The 21,594-nt window shown below is 30.0% G+C and overlaps 2 protein-coding genes across 3 annotated transcripts; one reads left to right on the top strand and one right to left on the bottom strand.

Annotated features, from left to right (window-relative positions):
• Positions 1-5,064: 5,064 nt before the first annotated feature.
• Positions 5,065-9,743, top strand: LOC103493030 (uncharacterized). 2 transcript variants are annotated; one of them, XM_008453650.3, is made up of 9 exons: positions 5,065-5,230; positions 5,327-5,482; positions 5,661-5,729; positions 6,024-6,053; positions 6,834-6,866; positions 7,399-7,469; positions 8,044-8,125; positions 8,885-8,977; positions 9,445-9,743. In XM_008453650.3, exons 2-9 carry the CDS (start codon positions 5,375-5,377, stop codon positions 9,508-9,510), a joined length of 552 nt encoding a protein of 183 aa, XP_008451872.1. In that variant the 5' UTR covers positions 5,065-5,230; positions 5,327-5,374; the 3' UTR covers positions 9,511-9,743. The 2 variants fall into 2 exon arrangements, with proteins under 2 accessions (XP_008451872.1, XP_050943028.1); XM_051087071.1 differs by having other exon boundaries at positions 5,082-5,230; positions 6,834-6,902.
• Positions 9,744-17,550: 7,807 nt separating this feature from the next.
• Positions 17,551-20,377, bottom strand: CYP707A1 (abscisic acid 8'-hydroxylase CYP707A2). Its single transcript, XM_008453651.3, has 7 exons — positions 19,962-20,377; positions 19,532-19,850; positions 19,028-19,414; positions 18,766-18,934; positions 18,556-18,662; positions 18,225-18,343; positions 17,551-18,128 (listed from the first exon to the last, which is right to left on the bottom strand). Exons 1-7 carry the CDS (start codon positions 20,147-20,149, stop codon positions 18,035-18,037), a joined length of 1,383 nt encoding a protein of 460 aa, XP_008451873.1. The 5' UTR covers positions 20,150-20,377; the 3' UTR covers positions 17,551-18,034.
• Positions 20,378-21,594: the final 1,217 nt, after the last annotated feature.

The raw sequence follows: 21,594 nt of genomic DNA on the forward strand, positions 1-21,594 counted from the left end.
AAAGAAAGAAACAGAAGAGAGAAGAGAAGGACAATGGAGAAGAGGGAGAAGAAGACGAGGAGAGGAGAAGTAGGCGAAGAGGAGAAATTGTGAAGAAGAACGGTGGAGAAGAGGAGAAGAAACGAACGATAAAAGAAAGAAAAAGAGAAAAAAATGGAGATTAAAAAAAGAACAATTTTGGAATAATGAAAAATTAAAATAAAAAACATCCACCAAAATTAAAAAGTTGCTATATTTGCAAAATTGAAAAAGTTAATGCTAATACTGCTAAATTAGATTTTTATTGTGTCACCCAATATAATTTCCCTTAAATAAAAGCAAGCATCTAATGATCCTAAAATAAAAAAAACTGATAATATGTGTACGCATGCAAGTCAGGTTTACTTGAAAAATCTAATCAACCCGAGGCCCAATCCAACTCGACAAGAAAAAGAAAAGAAAAAAAGATAACTGTTGAAATAGTAAGTTCTTAAATAGCAAACTAAAAAAGGGCAAAAACAAGAAATAATAAGAATTATAGCAAAACTACTATTTGCCCCCCCTTTTTTTTTAAATTATTTTTACCCGATTATACCCATTAAGATAGGATAATCATTTACTTCAAATACAAGATACAATGTATTTGAGTAGTTAAAAAAATGAGGCAGAATATATCACAGATTTATGAAGACACGGTATTTTACAAATAACATTCTAATTTAATAAATCTTAACTAAATCAACTATTTTGATGCTAGAATATTGTACCAACATCCCTTAAAAACAATGACATTATTTATTACCAGATTTTCGAATTCTTTATGTTTCAAACAATTAATTAACACTTTATTTGGATAATTCATATTATATATGATTAATAACAAGTTTAATAACAATTTGAATTTAAATTTTAGATCATCTTTCGAGTTCTTTATATTCCAAACAATTTAATAACAATTTGAATTCAAATTTTAGATCCTTCCCCTAAAATAATTGTAATTACGATTATCCATTTATTTTTATCAATTTAATAACAACTTCAATTTTCTTAATTTAACAAATTTGATTCATTTGTTAAATTCAAGTTTGATTGCATTGATTTTTTTATAGAGTTACAGTGTATATACTACATGACAATATTATTATTTCCAGATTAGTTCCACAGCATTTGACAGAATGTATAACGTATATTGCTGACACAATTATATTGTAATATATGCTTTTAAATAATGTGAAAAACTATTCATTCTATATCGTAATCACATATTCAAATATTAATATTTATTTGCTCATATAATCATATACTTTTTCAATCCAAAAAACTTAACATTAAGATGGATTTGTTACAAAACCAACAATAAGAACAATTTCCTAAATAGTGTCATTGAATCATAATCAAGATTGTTTAACTAACCAAACTTTATAATAACCAATAAAATTAAGATTTCCCAAACATAGTATATGTCAAGTATGAATGATGTTATAAACAACAGATTTGGGACACAAACAAAAAGGTAAAAGAATTTGGTCATCAAGATATAGTATCATTCTCCTGGGTATAAGATAATTCATATATTCCAAGTAGTATTTGAATAGCTTAAAAAACGAGACATGATATTGGAAATAGCACAAAGATAGTGTATTTTGCAAACAACATTCAAATTTGGTAAATCTTAACTAAATCTGTTATTTTCTTGCTATATAAAATTGGACAAAATTGTAGCAACCTCCCTTATAATAATAGTGACAAATACATTTACAAGATTCTAGAGTTTATTATGTTTTAAACAATTTATTAATAATATCAATAATTATTACAATTCCTTAAATGACCTTAAATATTTTTTTCCCTTTTCTTCATTTTTTTACCTATTCATTAAGCATTATAATTTCTAAGTTAATCATTAAGATAGCTCAATTTTAACAAATCACCAATCTCGAAGAGAAGTAAATTGAAAAACATTAAAACATAAAAGATTTCAAAAGTATCTCAAAGTCTATGTAGAAAAATGATAAATATTTAAGTGTTTTAAAATGGGTTTTATGGTGAGGGCATAATTGTAATTATGCTTCAATGGTACTTTTGTAATTAATTAAATCTTCTTCTTTTAGGTTTTATTTGAGAAAAGAAAAGAAGGAGATTGAGAGAGGGGCCAACCGACGCAAGATATAAACACAGTGTGAGAGAGAGTTTTTCTTGCAAACATGAGAGGAGAAAAATGTGGCCAACATAGAGGAAGACGTCAGTTTCGATGTTAATGACGTTGGGCTTTTTTTAGCAATGCTTGACAGCGTCTAACGTTGGTCGTGGGTTTGCAGCGGGTTTTGAAGTTTCAGCGTTTATTGAAGTTGGGTTCAGTCGACTTTCATGGGTTTAGCTGTGGGCAGGATGATAGAAGGGTTGAGCAGCGTTTCTGACGAGTTTCACAATGAGTTTCATTGTGGGTGTTTTGTTTTTTAGTCGTGGTTCTTCTTGGTATTTTTAGTAAGTTGTTCGACACGCGAGTCTCTAGTCAAAGGAGTCGACAAGAAGAAAATTCCAAATTCTCTAGTTAGAGGAGATGAAGAGAAGAAAATACAGAGGAGTCGACGAGAAGAAAATCCAATTATGAAGACTTTGAAGGGGACGAAGCTAAAAGCTCCAATAGCTAAACTACAGAGGTGTTAATTTTTGGATTTTGGGGGAATTTAGGATCTTGATAGGCGTTAGTTGTGTGTTGGGAGTTTGATTTTAATTATAAGGTATTTGTGGTTCTTTAATAATTGTATTTAGGATTCAATTTTTTCAGTTAGGTAGGCGCATTTAAAACATTGTTCTAGCAATTATTTTTCTATATTTTTCAATTTTGCTATTTTATCCATTAAAATAAAAATTATTTAAATAAAAATTTGTCATTTATCCACAGTAAACCTTCTATTTTGCTATTATTCTTATCAGCTAAAAAAGAAAAAATAATCAGTCCAACCCAATCATTATAGTTTGGGTAGAGTAATCTAGACTTTTCGAATTGTTGGGTCATTTCAACACACCTAAAACATTTTAATCCATATATTTGATGTTCATCTCATTTTAGTCTATTTTTTTAATACAACCTTTTTTTTGGTCTTTTAGCTTTGTTTTTATGAAGCAATCAAACATCTTAGTATATTGAATTACAACTAACTAGGAGATATAAGAATGTCCCATTTAGATATTATTGACATAATTAGAGTATCTCTAGAAAATATTATTCTTAGGAAATATTATATTATTCTTGTATATTCTTTCCTTTATTGTGTTTTAATATGGTTTTATATAGGGCTGTAATCTTTGATTATAATCAATAGATATCAATGAAATATAGATATTCTATACAATCTAACAGGCACTATATGTTCGATTCTGGACATGAGAGTAAAGGTTTTTTAAAAAAGTCATTTTCATTTAAAACTATTTTGATAGAAATTATTGTTTTTTCTTTTCAAAAACTTGAGTCAAGCATTTTAATTTTTACTAAGATAATTTATCTTCAAAATTAAAAACTTAGAAGAACCAAGCCAAACACACCCTACAACACCAATTAGGGCAAGGCTTTGGCATTTAAATATTCTTCCTTTTGGCAAAATTCCTGAATTTGTATGGAAAGTGGTAACTATGGAGTAACATGTGAGAATAATTGTAAAGGAACATTTTCTATACCAACATTTAAAGAGAAAAATATGTTATAACAGAAGAAAACCATAAACTTTAAATTTACCACAAGTACGTTTTTTAATTACTTTGTGTGCTATTTGGATGCTTGGAATATTGTCATTATCCATTTGTAAACGTATCAACATTGTTTTACGCTTTTTCATAAATCCCACTTTGAAATAGAAATGTGTTAGAAAGTTAGTTGGATACAAATGTTAGGATTACTTTCAACGGTATAAGAATAACTTAAAACGAAAATTGTGATTGAGAACTCAAAGTAAGCTTGGTTTGGTGAAATTAATATGATTTTCGTTCTTAGAATGAGATTTTCAATTTCGATTATGCATTTGTTGTTGTACTAAGAGAAGAAAAAAGTTGTCACTAGGGAATGGTAGAAAAAATCCTAAGAGATTGAAACATTACAAAAATCAAAATAAACCTTTTTTTGTTGTGCTTCTTCCATATTTACCTTTCGTGTTTGGAAGTGATTTTTGATGAAGTTAAAATTGAAATGAGTTTTATTTCCAAAACAATGTTTGTAGAGAAATACTCTCTTGGCTTATTGTACTCATTCTACTACAATGAATCTTGTAGTTCATGTGAATATATTTATGGATTTATGTGTTTTGACTCTTACAAATGAACTCCGGTTTGCTAAGTTTTGACGTTGTTTGATGATGAAGCAACACATTGTTAGAGTTGACTGAAAATGCATAACTTTTCAATTATTTTGCTGTCGTTGGCTCTTTAGCAGTCCATTGAAGTGGGAAGAAGAAGAAAAGAGTTGCAGCTGGAAGAAAAACCATTGAGGAATTGGCTATTTTGGAAATTATGTTGGTGAATATAAGCTTTGGTCTTACACACTTACTGAAGAACTTGAGCATGGATGCCTGCTTGGAGGTTGCTTAAGTTGCTCGGAAATATTGAAACCAAGTTTAGTAGTGTAGCTGTCAAAAGATTTTCTGCTGTTTTTTTTCTTCTTAAATTGGTAACAAGTTTCAAAAGTAAAAGCAAAATATGTTTGATAATGCATTACCTAATGTAATGGTATATTTACATTTTTTAATATGTTTACCATGAAAAAAAAAAGTCATTGTATATATATCTTATGAAATATGTTTACATTTTTCAATATATAATGTTTGAGATTTCAATGAGGGAGATGGATTGGTATTGAGTTAAAAGTATGAAAAAAAATAAATGAAATCTCATCAAATGAACAGAATGTTAATTTGGAATATCATGTATCTAATTACAAGATTCAACTTTCTATATATAAAGAAAAATTATTATTAGCACTTATGGGTTGGTTTGGTTTGGGTTAGTTATGGATTTGGTCTAAAAATATCCCTAAACCGGACCGACCCAACCAACAAACACCCCCGGCCACTCTTTATGATTAGTTTTTCAAATATTTCTAATATTCTAACACCGACCCTTTACTCCTCAAATGTTACATAATTCCCACCGGGCTTAAGTTTCAATCTCCCGCTAACTACTTCAGAATTTTCGAACTTCAATTTCTTTGTCAGCTTGCCGTTCGTCTATTCGTCGCCGCGAACAGACGGCACTGACCGGGGTCAACTCACCAACTCGTTTCACTTTCAGTCGCTTTCTAATTTCTTCTTCCCGTCGCTGTTGCGCCATTTTTATAAATTTAAATATGTCAGCGCAGATTTTAGCAACATAGGGTTGGGGATCGTAGTGTACAAAGGCTTTGAAAATGGGGAAGAAGCACGAGATTGATACTCCGGTGACCTCCAGACAGATCGATCTGAAGAAGTCCTTCAAGCTTGCCGTTCGTTCTCTCCTTACTTCATGTTCCAGGGAGGTAAGCACGAAATGAGGATCTGCTATGTGTATAATGTTTTGGAAATGGTGTGGAATTGGTACTTAGAAATTCGAATCTGCATTCTAAGTGGTAATTTGGTCATGATATATACTTTTTTAGGTTACTTCTATAAGATGCTAAAATTTGTGTAGTTGTGTTTTTATGTTTCATAATTTAGGAGTTTCGGGAATGCTTTTCGAGATTTACGACCGCAGAGCAGGATTATCTTCATCGTCTTTTTATTCAGGTACTACTGTGCTTCTTTTGTATGTTTTCTCTCATCATCACCGGGAAGCTGAGGTGAAAACAAATTAGCATCATATGGACAAATTAGAGATACTGAGTTTCTTGCAATCCAATTCTAGGACGTTTTCTTGTCTCCATCCTTCTTAAATTTGTTGCATTTGCAGATCCTATACCGTATTTAATGGTTAGCAGCATGTAATTTGCTTTACATCATTTCGAATTTGCGTTTGTTCTTATTACTTGTAGTATTTCTTGACATTGCAATAATGGATTCTGGTGTTCATCAAACTTTCAGGTTATAACTTCTCTCCATGGAAACATAGAGGTATATTACTCACGGTTTTTCTTCATAGTCCATCCTGATAATTGCATTTTGGGATTTCCTCATTAGTGACGTGTGATTATGTTTTTTTTTTTAATCCTTTTACTCAACGAGGCACGTAATGAGATAGTGCTTATTTTATGCTTAGGCTTACTGATGTTCTACTTGGATTACTTTTCTTATACCCAATCATCATGTCACAGAATGATCATAGCTCTTCATTAAGCTCATTAGATTTTCTCTCCAATTATATATAAATTTTTAGCATGGAAGTTTTTATCTAGTGTTTTCACAATATAAGGTCCAGTTTAAGTTGACAAGCTCGTTGCTTGTCTGATGACGGGGGCACATTACAGGCCATATTGGACTATAACTAGACACATAATTTAGAATAGAAATAATATATATTGTAAATAGAAGATAGGAGTACATGCGAACAATAAATTTTATTGCTTCTGTCCCTAAGAGTTAAGGAATGGGAAAAGTGATTTTCTAAATAATATGAAAAAATTGTTTAAGATGTTCTTTCGGTATAGTGCACGTTGCCTTGTCAGTAGGGGCAAAATCTAAAAGCAATACACCAGGTGCTTGTCATAGACTACTAGTTCAGTCTCTATCGCCCATTGCTTTGGCGGGCAATCTCTTAAGCTTGTGTCAAAATAAATTTCACATTAAAATTCTCTATTTTTACGTTGTGTGGTCATCAATAGCATTTGATTTTAATTCTCTTTTTACATATAGAAATTTCTGGTCAATAACATCATCTTTATCTGAAATGTACAGGACGAGTTTGAGTCATTATGTGTTGAAACACAGGTAATGCTCTTGTTTCTGTCAACTTATTATGCCCAGGTTTGTCTTCTTATTCCTTTTTTTAGTATGTGCATATGTGTGCGCACATACGTATTTTAAGGTATGGGCATGACTCCTTGGATAAATTCAATATGAGTATGGGGGACCTTCATTGTAAATATTGATATAGCAGTTTTGAAAAACTTAACATAGTTTGGATTTGTCGGTTATCAGATGACTGAGTCCAAAGGGATGATGGCAGGCTTCAATTAAAGAAGATAAGAAAAACATGAATGATTAGTAAGAAATAGTGAAAATTGGTGAATTGGCAGCATGATAGGAACTGCGGCATTCTATAATGTTTCATGCTATGCAATGATTGTCTACATTCTAAACTTCCGACCTTGTGTCACACGTACTTTGTAGCGGATAATTTTAATATGTTGAGATTTGTTTTAAGTGGTGATGTATTGCTAGCCATTTGTGTCTATATGCACTAACCTTCCCACTACGTGTCACAGTTTTCCTTGCATTCTAATAGTTTTGCTTTATCCAGGTGGGACTTGTACTTGATAATGTTGAACAACTTTTGGAAGAGCAAGATCTAGACCCATTGTATTCAAAGAAGTAGGTATCTTCTGCTGCAAGGTTATTTTCTTGATCAGATTTGGTGTTGTGCTTAGATATAGGTTCAAAAGACACTTCTAATCCTTGAACTTTTATGGAAGCAACCATTCCATCCCTGAATTTTAGTTAGGAACAACCTGGCCTATACTTTCAATTTTGAAACAGCTTAGTTCTCTAACTTTGTTTGCACTTCAGAATTTATACGATAACAAATCTCATCAAATTTGACTCCCAATTTTTTTCTTTAGAAGACTTATTCTTGGTAGGTTATAAATATACTTGGTTCCTAATCAGTTGATATATCTGCAAATGAAAAATTGTGATTAAGTCTTCACAGTAATTTTACAAATGGGACCAAAATATTATAAATTTAAGTACGGGCCCATGTAGTGAAAAACTAAAGTTTAGCAAAGTTAAGGGACTAAAAGTATTTTTGAATCTTAAATTTATTGTATTGATGAAGAATCTGAGCATCATTTAATGGGATGGGAAGGGGCTTACAGAGTCAGGCTTCCGTAGGTTTTACAGATTGAATTTCTCTGGTGGAGTTGACAAATGACAACCTCTAATGCAGGACCAATATTGTGGAGATATCTAATTTTCTGTCCATGAAAAAGATGGAGGAGATCCAACACTTGAAGGACATGCTAAAAACGGTTAGCTACAATTCACTTGTAATTGTAACGTTTCTTCTAAATAAAACCAACTTAACTGATAATTTCTTCATCGATAAACCTACCTAATGGTACTGTTCCCCTTTCCACATCAAAACAATAGTTTTATATTCAATGGCCTATTATTTTCTATGATCTGAATTTGATACAAACGAGTAGGCATTTGTGTTGTTTCTGTCACTGAGCATGCATCCTAACCATTAGGTAAAAAGACTCGATAATGCATTTGCTTTAGTGCAGTTGTAGGCTCAGGCTTTGTTAAAGTCATAATGTGTGAACTGCAATATATTTGACCAAAGTAAACTTAGTTTAACGATAATAGACATGACCTTCCTCTCTAAAGGTCGAAGATTTGATCTTCCATCATCGCAATTGTTGTGCTAAAATAAAATATGACCTTCCTTTCTTTAGCTTGTATTTCTTTGTTGTTTTTTTTTATTACACGTGGTACTCATTTTACTATGTATATTGTGCATTTCCTTGTCAGTTGTACCTAAATTGTACGTGGCTCTCTCCTACCTTTCGATAGTTATATATATTACCTGGCCATTACACTCTTGTTTCTGAAAACAATATGTGCTGCCTTTTTCTGTATGGCCTGAGCCAATGGTTTCTGTGTGGCTTGACAAAGAGTCATTAGAAAGATTTATTAATTAACTCATCCATTAAAGTTCTCTTTTTACCTAATTATTCTTAACAAATAAAGTTGGGAAATTTTCTTATGATTGAAATTTTCCGTAGGCTGAGGAACAGAACCGGGTTATTCAAGGCCGTATCGATGTTCTAAGGAAAGGAGTGCAAGATGCCTCGGGCATGGCAGATGCTGTTAAAAAGGTGCAATTTGTATTTGGGGATCTTTTCCCATCTCTTTAAAATGGATAAATAATTTGAAAATGGTTGATAAAGTAAAAAGTGGCTGACTAAAGCAAACTTAGATGGTTGGTTAGATTTGTCAATGGCTCAGTTGGTTTTTTGATCCGTCTAAATAAAATGTGTTAGTACAATTACAATCTGCTTTTGGAATTGCTTTTATTATAAGTTTCAAAGAGTAATTAAGTAAAAATCTTAACTGCTTTGAATGTTTGATAAGATTTATTGCGAGTGGATTCACACATTTCATTCTCACAGTTCATAAAATTTATTTCCTCCTCGCTTTTAAAAGTAAATTTTTGTGTAGAATCAACAATTATTTCCCAACAATTTTTAGATTCTCCACCAAACAGTCTCTAAACAATTAGGAAATAAAACTCAAAGGCCTAGTTTCTAACCTTAACAGCTAACTAACTTGTAAGCGTTTGCAGCTAAGAAGCGAATGCAGATCTTATGGAACTGATGGCGTTAATGAGACCTTGGATATACTTAACTGAAGCTGTTAAATAGCAAGGCCAGTATGTAATTTAGTAGATCATACTCGGGTAGTTATATGTGTCAATTTCCTCAGCTTAGCTCAAGCTTGATATTTACTTCTTATTTCATGTCTGCAATTATACATGTTTTACGCTGTGGAACATGTTTTCTTCTGTCTAATGCCTTCAATCTGTCTTGTTGTATCAAAGAATTATTCAATGCCTCATCAAGAATTAGCTATGTTGGAGCTCTATATTGCTGTTGTTTTTTCTCCGCTCTCTCTAGGGACATTTTTGGTTGGCTTTGTTGTCCTCTTTGCAATGAAGATTGTAATCACAATCCAGTTGCACCTATCAAGCACAAAACACTTTATTTAGGTAGAGTGCCTGACACGTAAGTGTGTGATGTCCTATTTTTATTTAGGATAACTGCACTTGGTATCATTTTTGAATAATTAAATGTATAGGAACATTTTTTAAAAATTAAAATTTATTAGGATTTACGAGTGATGGACTCTATCATTGATAGACTTTGAAAGTTTAATTTAAATTTTGTTATATTTGCATCTAGTTTTGCATTGGGTTATATTTACTAATATTTTGGATTTGGTTGTTATATTGCGATTGTTCTAAAAAGTACATTTTTTTAATCAAAGATATAACATATACATAAAAGACTGAAGTTTGAATCCAAAACGTTTCATCTCTTATATCTTAAATAAATAACAATAGAAAATAATGTATACCAACATCTTATTTATTTAAATTTAATTAGCGTATAGCCGTGTTTTGTTCAAATTCGTATCCATGCTTCTTAGAATGCCACATGTAAAGATTGTATTTAGGTCTATTCATGATGGTTTGAAATTTTGTGAAAAATATATCTCTAAGTACAACCTAAGGGGAAATATATGTATTTTTTTATTTATGCAAACATTCCACGATTGGATATTATATATATATATATACCTATCATTGGCTCTCTCTTGGAAAAGGGGGTGATTGACTTTTTTAGGCATGGTATGGTAAAACGGCATGTCTGCCCACGAAATGGTTTCTCTCAATTAAGTTAAGTGATTGACATTTGAATTTTTCTAAATTTATGTTCTTTGTCACCATTAGATTGTAATTTAGCATGATAAGTACGAACCACAATCTCAAATTCATTGAACTTAAATTCATTTATTATTGTTTGTTGGTAGATTTGAGTCTCTTTGACCGTATACGAGAATCTCACATTGAAAAAATCAATAGGATTTATACTTCTTCTAATAGATGGAATCTTATTATCATATTTGGTATGAGAGTCCATTAAGTCCAGACGGGTATTCGATCTAAGATTGGTGAACCTTAAGATGCACTATGTTAAGATGTTGAAAATCTCCCCTATATTAGAAAAACTAAGAGAAATTGCTTTAAGAAATGTATTTAAATAATAAAAGTAAGAAAAGTATAAAAAAATTGAAAAAATAAGTTGGTTTTGACAGAAACTTAGCAATTTGGATCAATGAACTTAGCAATTTCATCAGATATGAGTCGGGAAAAGTCAAATAAGCATCGTGATATTTGGTTAATTTCATTTTGGTTGATTTGCCCAATATTTTTATCCAAAAATAATATAATTATAATAAAATAAAGCTAATTCAAATTTAGCTCTGATGAATGCACGAATCAACCATGCCAATATCTTTGCCATTATTCATTAATTTCAATAAATTCGTTGCTGTCATAAATTCTCACAATTCAAAATTTTAAAGTATTTAATTGTTAGAAAATGTGCATAGCATACTGATAATTGACATATACCATTAAAGTCGAGGATGTGAATATTTGTTGAGCTTAAAAAACGTTTCAAAAGTCAGTTAATTTCAAATTGTTATCATTAACGTGAAATAGAAATGACATCTTTGAACATTAAAGTGGTAGGAAAATAAAAGGTTGGATTGAAAATTATCATAATGAAATGAGTTTAGTATTACAAATCAAAATCGAAATGATCATTTCAGTCGTAAATACATTCTATTATAGTTAATCAAACATAACTTAAAATGTGTGGAATAGTTATAGCATTTAAACTGATTCTATTCTAGTTCTGTCCTTGATGATTATTATCAATTAAACCAAGTCTACACTTACTCTAAACACGTCAAAGTTGAGCAAAGTTTATACGGCAATTAATTGACATTTAACTCTCTTAATAAATTTAAATTTACCTAGTACTTAATCTTTTCTTTTAAATTGTTCGAACCAAAAGGCTTAGCTTCTATTACATACGTTCCCTCCCATATTTTCACAAGTTCATCAGGTTAACACCAACCTACGGGGTAAGAATTGACAAAATACAAGAAGATGAACAACATAATGTTACTAATATATAAACATCATGTATAAATATAATAGATATTTTAAACTTGTTTCAAAAGGGTAAATTATTTATTTATTGGCAATTAGAATATTTTGTGATTGATCTCTTTAGAAATTTCTATTGACATTGACATTTTCTCCCCATTTCTATCAACACTCTTACAGAATTAGGACTTCAACATTTCTCTCAACATCGTCATTCCTTTATAGCCCACATGGGAGGTGAGTGAGCCTTATGTATTTTTATTTTCTTTTTAAAGTTATTTATAGCATTCAAGGAGGGAGAGAAAGGGAGAACCAAATAACATTTGGAACAATAAACAATATGATTAGAGTATAATTAATTGATTAAGTTAGAAATGGAATTATTAAAAGTGTGATGTAATGTATAATTGAATTCGGAAGTTAAGTTTGAAATTGATCAAAAATAATGATTCAATGCAACAAAATGTCAAAAACAAACAAAAACTTGACACTCAAGATGACGAAACAATCGTAGAAGATTTTATAGAAGGAAGCTCCATTACGATAATACAATTAAAAGTCAAATTTATAATTGATTGGTCATCTCTCCCAAATCTACAAAATTTAGAAAAGAAAATTCTTTTTTTTTCTTTTTTTTGGGTGAATGAGTTGTACATTTATAAGTCTTCTTATGACTTTTTATTAGGAAAAAGAAAATATTAATTGAAGTGAAATCAAAGAAGTGGATTCTATAATAGAGTTGTTTTATGTTACTTATACACGTGTCAATATAATTGTGATTTTATATAGGCTATAGCAAATCAATTGAGGACTTTATTCACTAAGTTAATTGAAACAAAATGTTAAAAATAGTTTAAATATAGTTTATACATACATGTATAAAATGTTGGTATCGATGGAAATGCTAGCTTCAAACCTACAAAAATAATGACATTTGATGTTGAAATTTAGACAACTTACTTATCATGTGAAAATAACGATAAATATATAATTTTATAAAGAGTTTTATTGATAAGATAGAAAGGTTTGCATGCATGTATAGTTTTTGTCACAGACTCAGATACTTAAGTCAGAAAGTACACATGTGATATAAAGAGTTTTAGTATTGTACTGGACGTTTTTTAAAGTAATAATGATGCATGGCCTAAAACATCATTATGAGTTCTTAAGTTATTGAAAGGTTATCCTCTTCTCAAGTATCAAATAGGTCGTACTATATTCTATTGATCACCAAATAGAAATGGTTGACCTTAACTTCATCTTTGGTCGAGGTAAAGGTCGGTCTTCACTCCTTCCTCTTCTTGTTGTATCACTTCTACCATATATACTTTTTTAAGAAAAAAATTATAAATATAAAAGAATATATTGAAAATAATGAAATTAAGGAATTATTTGTTAGCATTAGATTTTTGAGATGAATGATATTTTTGTTATGAACCAAGAAAAGGAAGGTTAATGAATGGAAATAGTAAAAGAGAATGGAATGGAAATGGAAATGAAAAATTAAAAACCGTAATAATAAAGTTTGAAATTGGACAAGTTGTGGCCAACTTGATTTAAAATTGAATTGGAAATAATAATAATAATAATAATAAAAAGAAAATAAAGCATGCAATCTTTTTTTGTTTTGATATGAAAGATGGAAGCCACGAATGCAAGCAAGACCAATTTCACTTCCTCCCGTGTCGCCACGTGTCACTCCCATTTATTATTTATTATTTTATATATGTCTCTCCCACTCTCTCTTACAATTATAAGTTTACAGCTACCAAAGATATCATTTTGTTTTATATTTTTTTTATATATTTGTTTTATTTTACTCCAACAAATATTGTGAATATATTCAACTTTTGACCTTCAAACAAGGACTACATGGAATTACTAAATATGTTTCCTATGCTTCCAATTATCATTATCATTATTCTTCTTGTTGTTCAATTTTGTTTTCTTTATTGTGTAATTAACATATTCTTCAACTTTATTTTTCTTCTTTATTTCTAAATTTCTTTAGCTTAACCTATAATAAGTTTAGTATATAAATTTTAAAAGCATCGAATAGATAGTTTGATTATAATTTTGTGTTTGGAGTTGCTTTTTCTGTGTATTAAACCTATTTAAAGTGATAATAAATTTGATATGAAATTGTTTTTTTTTTCCTTTTTTTTTTATAAAATATTGATTTAAAATGTCAAATAATTATTTAATCCAAAATTTAAAAATTCAAGTGCCAAACTTGCATATTTTGTTCATTTTTTAAACTTGGAGGGTACAAACATATTAATATATTAGCTGATACTTCTTAGTTTATTTAAAGAGAACAAAGTAAGTTGTTTGAGCCTCTAGCATAATGAAAACACAATCAAATTTTCCATTTCAACCTATTGAATTTAGAAAATATGGGATTGTACCGATCAAAATCTTAGAAAGTAATGTTGTATCAATTTAAACATTTTACCGTTAGATTTATTTAAATAGAATATTGTTATTAATATGACTCATGATTTTATTAAATTCATTAAGTGAAAAGATAGGGAAGGTGTCTATATAAAGGACCATAGGAATGGTCCTCTTTGTGATTCATCCAAGTAGTTCCTTTTTTTTTTCATTGAAAAATTCAATTAAAGTTTCAAAGAAAGGTAAACCACAATTCCTTAGAAGATAATTCTAACTAAAATTTATGGTAAAAGTTATGAAGTTCAAATATCTTAGAATTTATTGTTTTATCCCTTTATTAGGGTTTCATTGTATAGTCATGAAAATAAAATCTACATTTACCATATTTAATACTTTCATTTGGAAAAACATGATGTAAAAAAATAGAGCTCATCATTCAACTCTCACACTTTTCCAAGAAAATCAACTGAGTTTCAATTAGAATTTTTGTTTGAAAATCAACTTTAATACCATTTTCCTAAAATTTATATTCGAAGAAGTCTACATATATGAGAATGGTTTCATGGATAGTTATTATCAAAGATAATCAAAGTAAGTAAAGTAGATTCACTATTAAAAAATAACAAATTTAGTTGACACAAGCTTACCTACTAATAATTATTACCTTAAAATTGTAATGAAAAGAAAAACCTTAAAATATAAATTAATATTTTATATATATAAAAATGATTTGAAGCATTTAAAATGACGTGGAAGTTACACAAAAATCTATCAAATTACAAACTTGAATTAGATGTCAAAGTGAAACTACAAACTTTCAATTTTGCATATTTGCCAAATGCATGAGTTTATAAAGAAAAGAAAAAAAAAAAAAAACGAAGAACGTAGAAACTAAGATCCTAATTTAACTTTGTTTTATTTTATTTTTATTTATATGAAATATCTATTTGCTCTCTGAATATTTAAAAATAAAATTTGTAGGCATTGGAAAGTAAAGTCAACGAAAGCAGCTAACGAAAGGGTTAGTGAAGTACTTTGCACAAAAGTCCCAACCATTTAATTCTCCACATGATGTGGATGGAAAAGATATATATAGCTGCGATTCACAACAAAATTTAAATATCTTTTGTGGTAAAATCCAATGAATATATATATATATATATATATATATTCATGTTTATAGCAATTCTTTCATTTCTTTAGCATCGTACCATATTTATAACGATGAGAGATGGATCGAATATAATTTTTGCTATCCAAAGAAGAATATCATGTCACTTATGGTTGAGTTATATTCGATGAGTAATGTTTAAGGTTTGATTTGATATTGTTAAATTGTCTTTCACAAAAGCATCTTAATGTACAATAGTATTTCTTCAAAAAAGATTTTCTAGTTATTGTCTTAATCGTAATTGATGTTCATTTTTTCCAACGGAATAGGAAGGGTATGGACCACCTCTTTATCTGGGCTGCAATTTTCTACTATCCTTTGGTCCCGACTAGTTAAACACCACGATCACGATCGGGCAAAATGAAGAGGAGCTTTTGCATGTGTATATTATGATAAAAGAACTCAACTCGTAGAAGAATGATTATTATCTTCAAAGCATCTATTGTTATTATATGGACCATTTGGTATGAGCTTAATAAATACACCTTTACAGATACTCGCAACAATCCCCACAAATTAATTATGAGAAGATATATGCATGTTAACAATGAGTTGTTGATCTTATAGATATGGGCTCTTCAATGAGTTTAGTCGTTCTTAATTTAATCATTTCCATGTTACATATTTTAGGCTTTCCTCTATTCTTTTCTACTAATCTTTTTCTTGTGTTATACGAATATATTTCAAAAAGTGGAAATATTATGAGAGTGTAGATAATTTGTGTCAACCTAATCGGACTGATCCAATACTTCTACTAACACACACTTCATATCTTTTTTTAAAAACCTAATCAATGTGCTAACGTACTCATATACAATTTTTATACATAGTTTTTCCAATAAAACACTCTAATATTTATAATTAAGTAGAATTGGAGCCTATGATTTTGACAGTGATAAATTAACATTGAGGAAACCCCTCCCTACTTTACAACCACTTCAACCTTTTTCTAGTTTTAATATTTAACTTTTACTTATTTCAAACTTGTCAAATTTAATACTATTTTACCATATTCAAATATTCTCTAGAGTGTAAGAATTCAACATATAGAAATTTCTCCTCTTTTTATTTTCTCAAGTAAATGAAAATTCAAATATAAAAGTAATATAAGAATTTCGATTCATAGATATTTGAGATATTTCCATTTGAATAGTCAATAATAATTAGACAAACATAAGGCAAGTCACGTGGCCTTTTCTCATTGGAAATACAGAAGAATCTATTTAGTATAACATTAATTTTTTTTCTTAATTTTGAATAAATATAATAGTCATGAGAAAGTCAAACCTGAGAGAAAGAGAGAGAATTAAATTCCCTAATATATATATATATAGAATATAATATAATTTTGTTGTATGTGAAATATTCAAAAGGGTTATTTATAGGGTTAGATGAGATGATTTATTTCCAACCTTTGAAGTCAACACGTCATGGTCATGTTTGGCTGTCTTCTTCATTATTCCATTCATCAATACTAAATTAAGCAAATATTCACTGCATCAACAACTTCTTTTTTCTTAATTTATATAAAATTCTATTTTAATTCCTAAAGTTTTTTTTTTCTTTTGTTAATTTTATTTTAATCACACACTATCAACTTTTTTTTTAAAAAAAAATAATTTAACTTAATATTTTCTTCTTATATAAACACATGTGTTTGATATCATATATAGTGAGTTAACATATCAAATTTCAAAATACATCTTTTGGATATTTATTACTAAAGTAGAATTCTATAAGGTTTAAATAATGGAATAAAACATTTAGAAGAATATGATAATAAAAGATTTGAATATATATATATACACAAGTTGAATCAAATTCAAATGAATCATAAGTGAACAAATGTATATATCACATATATGGTTTAGTAGAAAGTCGTTATTAACGACTTTTCAAGACTCGGTTTATGAACCAACCTCTAGAGGATGTGAATAGAAAAAATATTGAATGAAGTTGAGATTATCATGTGCCACTAATTATTTGAAAATTAAGGTCATCAAGCGTGTATATAATAAATAAGTCAAACTCACAAAAGAACAAGGAAAGACATCTTCATAGAAAAAAAATTAAAATCATAATTCAATGACTATTGATATCTTATTTTCAAAACAAAAATACGAACAATCCATCCATACCATTACAAGTCGGAAAATAGACTTTTATTATATATGATATTATTAGCCTTGCGGCATTTTTATGGTTACAAAAAAAAAAAAAAACAAAACAAAAAATTGGTATGTGAAAGTAAATACATCAATCATTCCTTGAGGACTTTTCCTCTTCATCTCATGAAAATTTGTAAGCTTTAACAAAAAAAAAAAAAAAAAAAAAAGAAAGAAAAGAATAAACTTCAAAAAGATTAGAAGCGTTGATTTTTTGTTGTTTTTGGAGATATTGTTTGTGGCTGAATTGGGGTTTTAAAGTATATCCAAATCTATAACTAATAATGACTCTCTTGTGAGTCAGAAACTGTCCCCTTTTGCCCAAAATTCAAGGTGGCTTTTCTTCTTCTTCTCCTCTTAACAAAGAACAGATTTTTCTTTTTCTCTTTTAATGCTTGGAAAATTCTTGTTTTTGTTTGGGGGGGGGGGGGGGGGGGGGGGGGGGTTATTTCTGTCTTTTTTGTATTTACTTCTTGAGAGAGATTCTAATAGGAAGGCCATTGAGAGGAAGTGCAAAAGGACCATATTGAATCCCTTCTTGTTCACCAACTACATTCCACCTACATTCATTTCAAATTCAAAAACACAAATTAATCACTATAATTAAAATCAATTTTGTTTTTGTTCTTATGGTAAAATAATAATAATTAACCTACCTATACTTTGTGGTTAAATGATGGAGTAGAACCAACATTTCCAGCTTGGCTAATTCATTTCCTGGACATGAGTGGGTCCCATTGCCAAATGGCATGTATGTATTGGGCTTCTGTGAAACCTGTTCCAATCATATCAAAACAATCATTGAATTTTTGGCCTTACCAAATTTGTTATGCAAGAACGGAAATTTATAATAAATAATAAAATAATAATAAATAAAAAAGTCCAACAATTTCCATCAGAATCATTTGTTTGTGTTTTCTAAATGAAGTAAGTAAAAAACAATAATGAATATTGTCCTTTTTTTTTTATTATTATTATTATTTTTACCTCAAATCTTGAAGGATCAAATTTTTCAGGTTGAGGGAAAATTTCTGGGCTGTGATGAATGTTTCTGAACAAAGGTAAAACTTTCCATCCTTTTGGAATTAAGTATCCTGCAAAATAACAAATTTAGAAGAAAAAAGATTTAAGTAAAGAAAAGGATTTTAATTTCATAATTTAAATAACTAACTTTTTTTGGGTTTTCTTTTTACTTACCATCAAATTCAACATCTTCCACTGCTTCTCTAAAAGTAAATGATAAAACTGAAGCCACTCTTAGAGTTTCTTGAATTACTCTTGAAGTTATTGGCATATTTTTGGTGTCAGCCCATGTGAGATTATCTTCTCCATTTTCTTTTGATTTCATTATTGATTCTTGTTCAGCCTACAAACCCAGAAAACAGAGGAGAATCAAATTTCTGAACTTTTTCAAAGAATGAAGTGGAAATTGGTTAAGAAATTGAGAGATCATTCTTACTGTTACAGCTTGAAGAATACTTGGGTTTTCTCCTAGGTATTTTAAGATCCATGTTAGGACACTCGCGGTGGTGTCGCGAGCAGCGAAGATGAGACCGATGACGTTATCGGCGATTTGTGTGTCGGTGAGGCCTTCTTTTTCGCCCATGAAAGATCCAAGGAGGTCGTCGTAGTCGCGCTTCATTTCCCTTCTTGTTGAGAGGATTTTGTTTAGTATTTGTGCTAGCTCTTTCCTTGCTTTCATGGCCTTGTGGAAGAGTGTTCCGGGGAGGTTAATCGGCATCGAATTGTAGCCATTTTCAAGAATGTAGTAGCATCGCTTGAGGTCTTCGAAGTAAAGAGCTTCGTCTTTTCCGAATATCGAAAGCAACGAAACCTCGAATGCGAACTAAAGAAGAATGGAAAGAAATAATCAGCTAAAGACACCAATTACTCAAAATGGGGATAAGAGAAACAGAGTGTTTTTAACCTAAAATAAACAGAGAGGCTCTGTTTCTAAACGTACCATCTTCATTTCTTGAAAGGTGTTAATCAATTGTCCATCCCATGATTGAACGGTGTTTTTAGCAATGGATTCGATACTCGGGACGATGTTTCGAATCGCCTCAGGCATGAAAGTTCGAAGAACAAGACGTCTCAATTTGGCATGGTAATCACCTTGATGAAAAAAAATAGCATTTTTTCCCAACATCCTCTCTTTACTAGCTGGAAATGTAGGCTTAAAGAGATGAGCTTTAGTCACCAATACAAACTTAACAGCTTCAGGACTAGAAAGCATCACGCAAGGATACCCCAATATATGCGACTTAAAAATTGGACCATATCTGCAAAAATCAAAACAACAAAACTCATCATCAAAACCCCCCCTTCAAAGAAAAAAAAAAAAAAAAGCCCCAAAGCAAAAGGAAAATAAGAGTAAAAAAAAAGAAAGTGACCTCTTCTTTTTTGAAGCAAAGAAGACATTGGGATCTTGAGAGTAGAGTTGGAGGGTCTCACCCAAATAGGGCCAACCCATGGAACCCGGGGGAAGGGGAAGTTTCCGGGTAGCCGGAGCAGAGAATTTGAAAAGATAACGAAAGAAAAGAAGGAAGAAGAAGGCAACGAGGGAGAGGAAGACGTACATGGTTAGAAGTTAGAAGTAGTAGGAGTTGTTTTGAAGGGAGGAAAAATATAAGGAAGGAGGATGAAGAAAGAAAGGATTAAGAAAGGGGTATATATAGTGTTTTTTGAAATGAGTTGAAAAGAAAAGGAAAGAGGGAAGGAGGAAAGAAGGGGAGAAAACAGAGCAAAGAGAGGAAAGAGGTTTTCAATACAGCTCAAGGCGCACACACGGAATCTCCTTCCAGCTCATACTTCTCTCTCTCTCTCAACTCTCTACTTCTAACAATTCCCTTTCTCTCTTCTCTTTTTTCTCTTTCTTTTTTTTTAACCAAAAAATAAAAAAGAATGAACGAGTCGGACGTGGATTCGAAAATATGTTAACTCGATCTCGATGGATGGATAGTGGTGAGATGGGTGACAATCTCTCATGTCTCAGGCTTCTAGTTTCTCTTACGAACATTAAACAAAAATTACAAAAACCGTCTTTTGTTATAACTACACTCCTAAACTTAATTTTTAATTTCATCTGTTAGTTTCTCCTATTAGTTAAATGTAGTATTTATCCTTATTTGTAAATTATATATATATATATACTTACAATTTCTTATAAACGTTGTTATCGTTTCATATTAGGTATGAAATTAAATTTTATAAATATATGAATCTTTATAGAGCCAAATTAGATAGATAGAGTTTAAAGTTAATTAGTATAGTTTGGAGAAAAATGTATAAAAGAAAAAAAGAAGAAGAAGAAGAAGAAGAAGTAGAAGAAGAAGAAGAAGAAGAAGAGTTAGAGTTGAGTGTTTTAATTATGGGAGGGAAGGAAAGGGACATTAGAGAGCACGTGTCCCAACCCAAAAGGGCTACAAAAATAGCGTGTGGGGATCCTCAAATATTAAATTTATTTATATTTCCTTACATAAAGAGTGGCGCTACTGATTAGGAGAGGTTACTAATTCTAATCAAATTCATTTTCTTAAAACAAAATTAATTGTCCTTTGGCTCAGACAAAAGGGGACTTTCTATTCTAAATATTTATCAAACTTTACTACTATTATTATTTTTTATATACACTCACTAATCATACTCTTATTAAGATTATTACTCATCTCTCTCTCTCTCTCTCTATATATATATATATCATCCTTTTGACCTTCTTTTGTATTCATTCTACACTCTCTCACCCACCTTTCCAAATACACTTTCTAGTTTCATATATTTTCTTTTCATTCATTATTGTGAATAATATTTATATGATATATATGATGGTAAGTTAACTAAACATATAATCCTTTTACATGTAAAATACATATATATGGCTCTTACGTAATCCATCTACGTGTGTTTAAGGTATAGTTCTTTTTTCTTTTTTTAATAATCGACAAGTCTTTTCTTTTTCTTTAAAAAAGAATCGATTTTGGGTTGAAATATGTATTACTTTTATTAAAAGTTTTGTAAAATTACAAA

The sequence above is a fragment of the Cucumis melo genome, chromosome 7, assembly GCF_025177605.1.
Source record: "Cucumis melo cultivar AY chromosome 7, USDA_Cmelo_AY_1.0, whole genome shotgun sequence".
Taxonomy (NCBI): Eukaryota; Viridiplantae; Streptophyta; class Magnoliopsida; order Cucurbitales; family Cucurbitaceae; genus Cucumis; species Cucumis melo.